General features: G+C 37.7%; 1 protein-coding gene across 6 annotated transcripts in view; it reads left to right on the plus strand.

The window, feature by feature from the left end:
• PLPPR5 (phospholipid phosphatase related 5) overlaps positions 1-8,756 on the plus strand; it is a 198,235-nt gene extending 189,479 nt beyond the window's left edge. For all 6 annotated transcript variants that reach the window (XM_015290744.4, XM_040704968.2, XM_046944981.1 and 3 more), the window contains one exon: positions 6,588-8,756. In XM_015290744.4, coding sequence (XP_015146230.1) covers positions 6,588-6,620 — 33 coding nt within the window. In that variant the 3' untranslated portion in view covers positions 6,621-8,756. The remainder of the gene's footprint in view (positions 1-6,587) is intronic.
• The last annotated feature ends 1,318 nt before the right edge of the window (positions 8,757-10,074 follow it).

The following is a 10,074-nucleotide window of genomic DNA, read 5'->3' on the forward strand; positions in this document are numbered from 1 at the left end:
GTTTTTTATTTATTTGCTTGGGGGGAAAGATTTCTTTTCAGAATAATCCAACATGTCTTTTTGAACCAAATGTGTCTAAGCTACTTCTACTGATGTTTTGTCATAAGGAGGTCACAGTATCATTTGCTTGAACAAGAACAAGCATTTAGATTATCTTCAAAATAATCCATTCAGTGAATTCTTTGTAAAATGTCAAAACAAAACGAAGATGTCAGTTGGCTTAGGACATACCATATTAATAAGCATGTCTTATTTATGTGCTAGGCTCTCCTACAATAAAAACCATTTGTGTAGCTCAAAAGTCATCACAGATCAAAAATGTACGTTCTCTGCAAATTCTACTTATAGGAGTTCTAGTTTGCTGAAATTTATTTTATTTTTATCCTGAGGATTAAAACCTAACGTTAACTTAACGTTTCTACCTATTTTGACACCTTCTCATCCATGACAAACTATTTTCTTTTTCTAATACTAGGCCTACGAAAGATGAAATGATGTGGGGAAAGCAGTGGGCGGGAGGCTGCAGAAATAATGTTTGCCATGCTTGACAGTGACCGCTACCATGTGAGAACTTCCCAGAACTCTATTATATGAATGGGAGTCTTTCCCTCTGAACTGTTTTGGTTCCTGTGACAGCAGAGGGTAGCTGTTTGCTGTCATGGGACTTCTCACTTAAATCAGGGAGGGGAGTGCCAACAAGGTGTTATAGCTGATGAGATCTTAGTGTATGGGTTCATCTTTCTTTCTGTTGCAAAGTCTTTGTTCTCTCCAGACAATGAAATGGGAGGATGATTATGTGCAGTATTTGGGAAATGCTTTTCTTCTGTTTCCACCTGCAGAAAGCTTGAACAGGAATTAGAAAGTAATTGATGAAAAACCTGATGAACCTCCTGTGCCAATATTAAAAACAGCCTACTGTCATAAATTAGCTACTAAGAGTTAACAGATCCTGACTGACTGAAGTTAGGGCTGAAGTCATGGACTAAAGCAGTCCTGGCATGAAGCAGAGCTGCTCCTCTATTACCAGTATTTAAAAATAACAGTGATATGGGCATTTGGGAGTGAGAAATTCAAAGACTCTGCCCTAAAGAGTAACTTCATTAGAAATGCATATCAGATGGGACCTCTCTCTTTGCTATTTTGCTTGAATATCACTCATAAATGAATAAGCACGTGGTCCGTCACACAGACCTGGAAGCACCTCATTTTGTGTTTCAAGGTCTGCTCTACTCATCTTTTGCAGTGTTGTTTTCCTGTTGAATGAATGTGCTTGGTATGTCCTCTGTGCTGTCACTGTCTAAGTTCTGGAGGAGGTCAGGAGTCATTTTTGAAGTACACTTAAGCAGGAATATGTGTACTTGGGGCATTCTAAGTTTATATTCTGCTGGTTAATGACAAGGGTAGATCACTGTTTGCATGCCACTTGTTCAACTGCAGTGTATGCAGATGATTAAGTTGTTTGCAGAGGTATGCATGTCTTATGCACTCAAATAAGACACAGTTGCAGAGTGTCTCCTTGAAGTACCTTGCCAGAGCTGGCTCAGCAGTGCAGACTTCAGACATTGCTTTCACCTTAACTACATTAATCCTTAGAATTAATGAAAAGAGTGAAAGCCAAGAAACCTCATCACTCACCCATCTGCTCCTTTTTCTCTTCTGCCTCTGACCTTCATAATCTCTTATAAGGCAATTTGTGTTTCAGTCAACTGGCACTCTGCTGCAGATGGGAAGCCCACTTTCCACCACAATGAAGGTCTTCCTTCCTTCCTTCCGTCCTTCCTTCCGTCCTTCCGTCCTTTGCAAGAACTTCTGAGAAATAGGGATATTCTGGATGGCACTCAGAAAAGTTTGAAGTGACCCTGCTAGCTTTTCTGTGGAGGCATTGCAACTTTGAAAAATCAAAAGAAAATATGGAGCATTTGAGGATGAACTGAGGTGGTAGATGAAATAGGTTAAGGAGGTTTTAGAAGAAAGTGCTGGGTTAGGATAGGCACTGTAGTTCATCTCCTATGGGATGTTTGTCTGATCATCAGGACTCTGCATCTGCTCAGTATTATTTGCACACTGCTCTGTTTAGCTGCTGAGTGGAATTCACCTCCAGAGCCTCTGCCTGGTATTCCTTTGCACTGTTTCTTCTGTTGGTAAAGTCCAGGCCCTGTCCCCAAACACAGTTGTTCTTTGTTGCCTTTAGGTTGCTTATATTTCACTAGTGGGACTGACTCTCCAGCTGACTGTGAGATAGAAACAGGTAGTTTGCAGTCTTTACCTTCACAGATGGGCCAGCTGTGGTAGCGGTGGTTTAGTTTGCCCCCCCCTTTTTTTTCTTTTTTTTTTCCATTTTTTTTGAAACATGGCTGCTTCTAGGTTTTAATGATGATAAGTATTTGGAATTTCTTTCAATGTGACCTTCTTAGTGACTATCATGCCAATAACCAGCTAATTGTTTCAGAAGTCTTGTTGCGTTTGACACTTGTTCTGTTGTGTACTGCCAAAAGTAATGGCAGATGGAAATGAAACATTTTAACAATAGCAAATGTAGATATAGACAGGCGTTCCTCTTAAATTTCTGATTGTGTTTTAAGACTGAGGAAGCTTTTTCCCTTCTGTGTTTCAAATGTAATGTTTTTTTTTTTTCTTGTTTTTTTTTTCTGTTTACTCCTCCTTGATTGTTCATGAGATTCAGAGGTCTTCAGCACTGTGGTACTAAGGAGTCTGTCACTGGTGTGCTGTGTGCACAGGATGGCTGGGCACTGCGACCTGGTCCCTGGGCTCTCTGGTGAGGCTGATGTCTTGTCACCAAGCTCAAAGGTTGAATGCAAAACACAAAGATGTTTTAGGTCATTGTGCTTTGAGAGAATGGAGAAGAAGGCTTGTGTCTAATTCTGCTGCTCTAAGATATTTTAGTGGAGAAGTATCCAAATACTGTTTTGTTGATATCCACAAGAGTACAGATATCCATACAGGCTGTTTTAGTATGTGCATGTGTGCTTCCAGCACAGCTTGACTAGAGCCCACGTGCTGACGTGAGCTTGTGGACTGGTTTTCTGATTTCTGTGATCATATTGGTTCTCTTTAACAATACAGTGTCTTAAAGGAGACACAATATGACACTGTTTCAACACAAAAAGATGCTAAGCAATTTTGTTCCAGTGTTAAACACTTGAATTGGCTTTCATGTCCTACTCTTCTGCTTCAATCTATTTCTATTACAGGATTATAAGAGAAATATTTGTTTTTGAATGCAAACTGTGATCACAGTATCGAACTTTCAAATAGGGTACTATTTAAACATAGAAAAAGGAACAATATATTCAGAGTGACCTCCTGAAATATGCATGTTGTAGGTGTGAAAGAATCAAGTGTTAGTAACAACCAAGAAGATCCCTTGCAACAAAGCTCCCTCAAAGCAAACCTCATTAGGTTCTTCTCCTGGATCTCAGGAATGGACTGTTTAGACCACCTGCATATAAGGCAATAAACGTATGTGCGCGGCAGCGCACTGAAGTGTTTGTGTCTGAACTTAAAGCAGAGGCAGATGCAGCGTGCTGGCTGCATTCTGTGCAGGTCTGCAATCTTTTAAAAGAGGACTTTCACTTCAAACTCACTATTTTCTCTAAAAATGTGATTTGTTCACCAAAAGCATAAAATATGCTTTGCTGAGCAGGAAGTCTTTACAGTAACTAATCTATAGTTACTTTTTGCCAGAAGTACTACTGTACTATTTTTTTGAATTAATAAACAACATTGTGTGAAGGACTACAGGCAATTTTTCAAAATCCTGTTTTCAAAATTGGAAAAATCTTTTAGATGATGACTATCACAAATATTTATAATTGTATTAATGAGTGCACAACAGAAAAAAAAACATTAAAAATATTAAATATATACAATGAAAGTTGGAAACCAGAATGAAACTCACTATGGGTTTTTTCAATTCTTTAACATTTTAGAATAGCTTGTAAGTAGAAATTAGTTAAAATCTTAACAGAAGATATACAGAAATGGATAATTTTCCCCAAGAAACCTGCACTCAAGGCTTAACCTTTTAGACTTTCATTTTTCTGCTAGTAGTGTGGGAGCATGGTTATGAAGCATGCTTAGTTTGTGGTGCTGACACCAAGCTGATGCTGTCGGTTTAGAGCAAATAATACAAAATTTGACATGTCTGTCTGTGCAACTGTGTCTGCTAAGCAGACCCTCAGCATGCTCTTCTGAGTGCTGTAGGTGAAATCATTTCCCAGAGAGTTGAGAAGCTGAGATCTTGTGCATGCTTTTTGGCTTGTCTCTTGCACCTGTGTGAATCTTTGGCTGGTGATGGTTAGTATCTCAGACTGAAATTTGTCACGGAGGGATACTTTGTTGGTTGGTGTTTATTTTGTTTTGTTTTCGTGGGTTTTTTTGTTGTTGCTTTTTTGGTTTTTTTTGTATGTGTATGAACTGTCTCAGAAAAGCTTATTTATGGTTTTGCTTGAGAAGCATATGAAAATGCATGAATACCCAGACAATTGCATGAATCAGTATCAGTGATTCTTGCCATTAGAAATTCATTACTTTTGTCCTAGTTATGCATCATCTTGCTTAATCCATCGGGAATGAGTCAACAAGTCTTTACTGGAGTCCAAATCAATTGCTCCCCAACTGGGAGCTTAGCATTTCTCCCTGAGGCTTTACTGAGGAATGGGGAATTTTTTTTCTGGGTGATTCTGTTCTGTGTTCTACATATGCTTCCAAGGATGGTGGCTGGCTCATTTTGGAGGTATAGCTGGTAGGAGTACCACATTCACCTTTCTCAAGGAATAGCTACCAAACCCTGAGTTAATAGCACTTGAAATACTACTTGGTTCTCTGCATCACTGGAAAATATGTGCCACTTAGAGAAAGGAATATTGTGTAGTAGCAAGTGAAATAATTGATTAGAATAAATAATTATCAAAACACATTTTTTCTTCAATTCCACATTTTTCAGTTATTTTGCTTATTAAAAAAAAAAAGAAAAGAAACAGTAATTTTAGTTTGATGCTGGCTTAAGTTGTCGGGATAATTTCTAGATCTAAATTATGAAAAAAGCCAAACTTAATAATAGCCTCATAGTAACTCCAGGCTCATTGAGGTTGCCCAACACATCCTCTTTGCACTGCTGAAAGCACAAGACCAACAACTGAAATGCTTTGAAATGCTTGTACTTTATTTTCCAATTAGGAAATCTAACTATGCTTTTATACTTCAGAATCCAAATCTGTAAACAGTGACTAATGGCTAATTTTGTTTACTGAAAACATTTTCATAGGAAGTTGCATGCTGATTATTTTCTTTTCTCACACTTTCAAAAACGTCTGCTAGGTATGGTTTAATCATTGCTGCTTATTTTAAAAAAGAAAAGTAGAAAAGTTCTATTTTGGAGAAAAAAGTACATAGACACATATTGTTTGGTGTTCCTCACCTATTAAGGCTGTCACAAAATGCAGCAAGGACGTTGCTAGAGCAAAAATCCTTTGTATATAAATGAAGGGAAAAAAAAAAAAAAACAAGAAAAAAAGAGCTTATCCTCCAGTACCCCATACGGCCATGGGATGGCATGAGGAGGAGAGATTCCTTTCTATAGTGTGAAAATCGAAGATGATCATCTCCTTTCCCCTGGCTCTTTGAAGACTGACAGACAAATATCCAGGCAGTTTAAAGAAGAACTGAGAAACAGAAACTTCTGTGGTAGCCACTGTTTCCCTCCAGCACTTTCTATGGTGTGTGGTAAGGAAGCTGCTGAAGGACTTAAAGCAACTTCACCCAAGCAAGAAAATGGAGATGCATCCCACTCTCTAGGAGTTATGTAGTCCCTGCCTTCTCTTCAGCTGGCATGGACCTTCTCCATTACATTCGAGTCTCTTCCTCCCAAATGTCAACAGTGGCATTTGCTTAGGTTAGAGCAAAAAAAAGTAGCAGAGCTCTCTAGGATTCTGCAGTTTTATTGCATAGAGTTCTATGTAGTATCCCGAGACACATCTTTGTGTTCATAAGGATATTTTCGTGCAGGAAACAGGAGACTAACATTGCAAGTGAAGAGGACACTAGTGATTCAGAGGAAGAAATTTGGAACACAAGTTCTCAACTGTTGAATGCCATTTTGTTGTCCCGTGTCACTACTTGCTTCTATGCCATCAAGCTCGTAGGGAACAATTAATCTTTTTTAAAAAGATACAGCATTAAAATTGTTCTAACACCAAAATAGAATATTTTAGCCTGCTAGAAACTGTCCATTTCTAGGCATTTTGCTTTAAACTGTGAATTTTAAAGTTCATTTTTTCATATTATTTAAAAAATACATATAAAACAAAATACTGTTGAACCCTTACATCTTAGTGCTTTCTTCAGTGCAGTTACATATACAGTCATCTAGCATTTGACAAGAATTTGCTGTAGGATTGAGTGAGAGCACTACGATGAAAACCAGCTTTATTTACATTTGCCTGCAATACACAGCAAGCATGAGGTTGTCACTAATGCAGAAAATGCTACAGTTTTCACAGTGGTGACTGATGTCTACATGTGTGGTTTCTGGGTTTTTATTTCTTTGTTTTTCCTTTAACTTGTAGAACCACATTACGGCCTTTGCAGAAGTCACATGATGTTGATGCTGAGGTATATTCCTTCCATTGGACTTCATCTCTTTTCACAGCCCACTCACAATAATTGCAGTGTAACAAAACCAAGAAATTTTTAAAGTCCTCTTTCTGACTTGATTTTTACATCATTAAAATAATACCTACAGTTTGAAGATTTCTTAAATATTAGAACGTCACTTTACTTTCTAGCAGAAATATTAACTGTTTACTTTTTGATGGAATGGGACAAACTAAGCACTAATTACCTTTATCTGACACTACCCTCTATTTTGGCTTCTTGTTGTTTTTTAATTGGTTCATGTACCTATTCCAGCAGTACTCCATATTTTGATTTGAAATTGATTTTTAAAATCTGCATTTTTAATTCAGCATGAATTTGTTTCCATTTGAGGCAGTTTTAGTGTATAAAAACTAGAAAAATATTACCTTCTGTATGAAAATGCTGTTTGCACATTGTATTATGCTGTATTCCATGTAAGATATCATTCAAACAATGTTATATGTAAAACTGGTGCTTCTGCTTTTGAAGAGAAAAAAAATGCCAATTTTTACTGTAATAAGTATTGTATCATAATTAAAAGTTTATTTATTTGGATATTTTCCTGACATAATTGTAGTTGAATTGTTGATTTGTAGTTCTTGAATGTCTTGAATGATATATATGTATCTAGGTTAAAAGAAATGAAAATTATATAGAAATTTTGATCATTCATATATTCTTTATTACTAATGCTATCCCATGAGAGGTTAAGGGCTCCGTTCTTAGCTCAGCATATCTGATGGGAAGCCCTGCTATCATAGATCATTTAAACAAGTTACTGAAGGAGCCCTGCATCTTCTCCTCATATTTGTTGTACACCCAGATATTATGCTGGGAGAATGGGGTGCAAAGACAGGAAGAGGGTCACTGATACAGTGAGGAAAAGTGCACATGTGTTTCTGCCCTCCTGTTGGAGCATTTATGGAAAATAAGCAATGGCTGCATTAATTTACTTCAACTGGAGTGACTGAGACAGGCAGAATTTATCTCTAGAATTTATCTCTCTCTACCCCTGTTTTCTTTTCAGAGCCATATTCTTGCTAAAATCCTCTGTCAGATTCTGTGTTGCTGACAGGATTTTTTCCTTCAACATCAAGTGATATTCTTATATCACTGTTATCACTGTGAAAAATCAAATTGAGCCTCCCCTTCAAAAGACAGCCTCACTGACTATTGATAGTGAAGTACTGTAGATGCTGAAGATACTCTTAACTGCCAGAATGTTTTCCTCTGGCAACCGCAGTTGCAACGCTAGCATTATAGACACATATAAGATAGAGAAGTTCAGTGTGGTCCTTGAAATGAGTACAGAATTCTAGGCCTTAAGTTTTCCATAATTCAGTGCATTTCCTCTCCATTAATCATTGGTAGAAGATATTTAAAGCATAACCATAAAATTGGATATATATTTTTCTATATTGAATTTTAATACGTTCCTGCATAGTTATCTGTGCATTTTCATTTTAACTTTTTTCTTTTCACTAAATACAGCTATCTAAATATTGCTTGGCAAGCAGGGCAAAGCCAAGTTTTCTTTGAGTGCAGTAGAGCAGTATGTCCCATGAAGTCATCATACTAAGCTGAGAATTAGAGAATAAAGAAATACATCAGCAGGGAAAAAAGTCCTAGAATAGAGCCTTTAGCTACAATAGTGTTACTTCGGTGATTGAAAATCCACCTTTATTAGGCTACCAACTGTGTTTACAAAATTGTAGTAGGTCCAAAGTTTGTATCACCCATGTTAGGCACACCTACCCTTCTCTTATTAGTATAGCTTTTTAGGGTCCAAGGTACTAATGATCTCTGTGTGTAGATTTAAAAGAAATTTTCACTCATTTTTGCATGGTAGCAAGTCTACATTTTTTTTAATATCTGATTTATAAGATTACCAAGAGATTCTTTTATGTTAAAAGAGATGACCCTTTCCACTGTACTGTATATCATCAACTTGTAACTGGTCTCTTTCTCTCTCAGGATCTTTCCCAGTCAAATATTTGGGTTAAATTTATCATATTATCTCTGTGAACCAGCAGTGAGAAAACAAAAAGAGAGACACTCTGCTGTATAATGTATTTTTAAATAAAATAATTTTTCAATCATATGCGGTGTATTTATTTTAGATATCTGCTGTAGATATATGTTCATAGCATACATACAGTGAAATTATGATTTTAAAAGACAACTGCATTTGGTGATGTATTTTCATAGTTAACCAGGAATTCTCAGTCGCCTTCCCTTAGAGGTTGTTCTGGTGAAAGTGAAAAGCAGGAGTGGAAGAGCTGTATTGCAGAAGTGTCTTCTGCCCGTTGGCAAAGGACTCCCTCCAGGATGTGGGCAGGTCAAGCTCCAGATACTGCCTTGAGTGATTTGTAGAAGAGGCAAGAGTTTACCTCTCCCATGGTTGCAGTGGCTCCACTGCCCTTGAGCTTGGGCATTCAGTCTTCCCCTCTGGACTTTCAATAGGAACAGTGTGTCGAAACAAAAGTAAGTTGGTATTTTCTAACTAACGCGGCTTTTTGGTGGTTATTTTTTAGAAAAATCTCAGTGAAGAAAACAAGCATCATCCCTTGCTCAGATGAGATTCTAGCTCAAAGTGGTTCCCAGTAAAATTGTGGTGTTTGAACTACTTCAGTGGGTTTGAGTACATCTGTTTCTATGATCATTGTGGATTTTTCGTTTTTATGATCACTATGGGCCTTTCTATATGTGCTTCAGTTAAACAGCTCTGCTGTACTTATAAATAAGCATCTCTAATGCTATATGCTGCGGTGTTCCTAAAAGAGAAATTCATTAAGGCATATGGGGACACCAGCTGGGCTCATATCCATACCATTTTAGATTCTGTTATACGTATTCTGTTGTTTGTTCGTAATCATGAACTGCATAAGACATACGGCAATAGCATCTGGGCTTACATTTTTTCAGCTTTTAGAAATGTTCATTTAACAATATGTATTAAAAGAGGATAATGTTGCTATTTTTCAGCTGCAATTTTCTCTGCTGTTTGCTATTGCCATCTAATTTTGTTGCTGACCAAGATCACGAGTGTGACAGTCCATTTGCATGTTATGTTAGCAGGGAGCTTTTTATACTCTTCCGAAGTCTAATTTTGGTATTTCTGAGCCTTGCCATGTTGAAAGAAAAGTGCAGTACATTTTAGGAACAGCCAACGTGAGTCTGTTTTGAGCAAATACATCCCCTGCCATCTGCATTGCCTTGGCCTCAGGGACGCTCAGGAGTGTTTACAGGCAGGAGGGCTGGGATGGGCAGCAGGGCTCCTCAGCCCCTTTGGGTCCCTGCAGCCTCTCTCAAGTGCACCGAGAGATCTGCCTCTGATGGATAATTTGACCTGAGTGCCAGGTTTTCCTGCCATCCCATCACCTGTCATCTCCCCTCAGGTACCTCTGGTACCGAAGG

This window comes from Gallus gallus, chromosome 8 (assembly GCF_016699485.2).
Source record: "Gallus gallus isolate bGalGal1 chromosome 8, bGalGal1.mat.broiler.GRCg7b, whole genome shotgun sequence".
Lineage (NCBI taxonomy): Eukaryota > Metazoa > Chordata > Aves > Galliformes > Phasianidae > Gallus > Gallus gallus.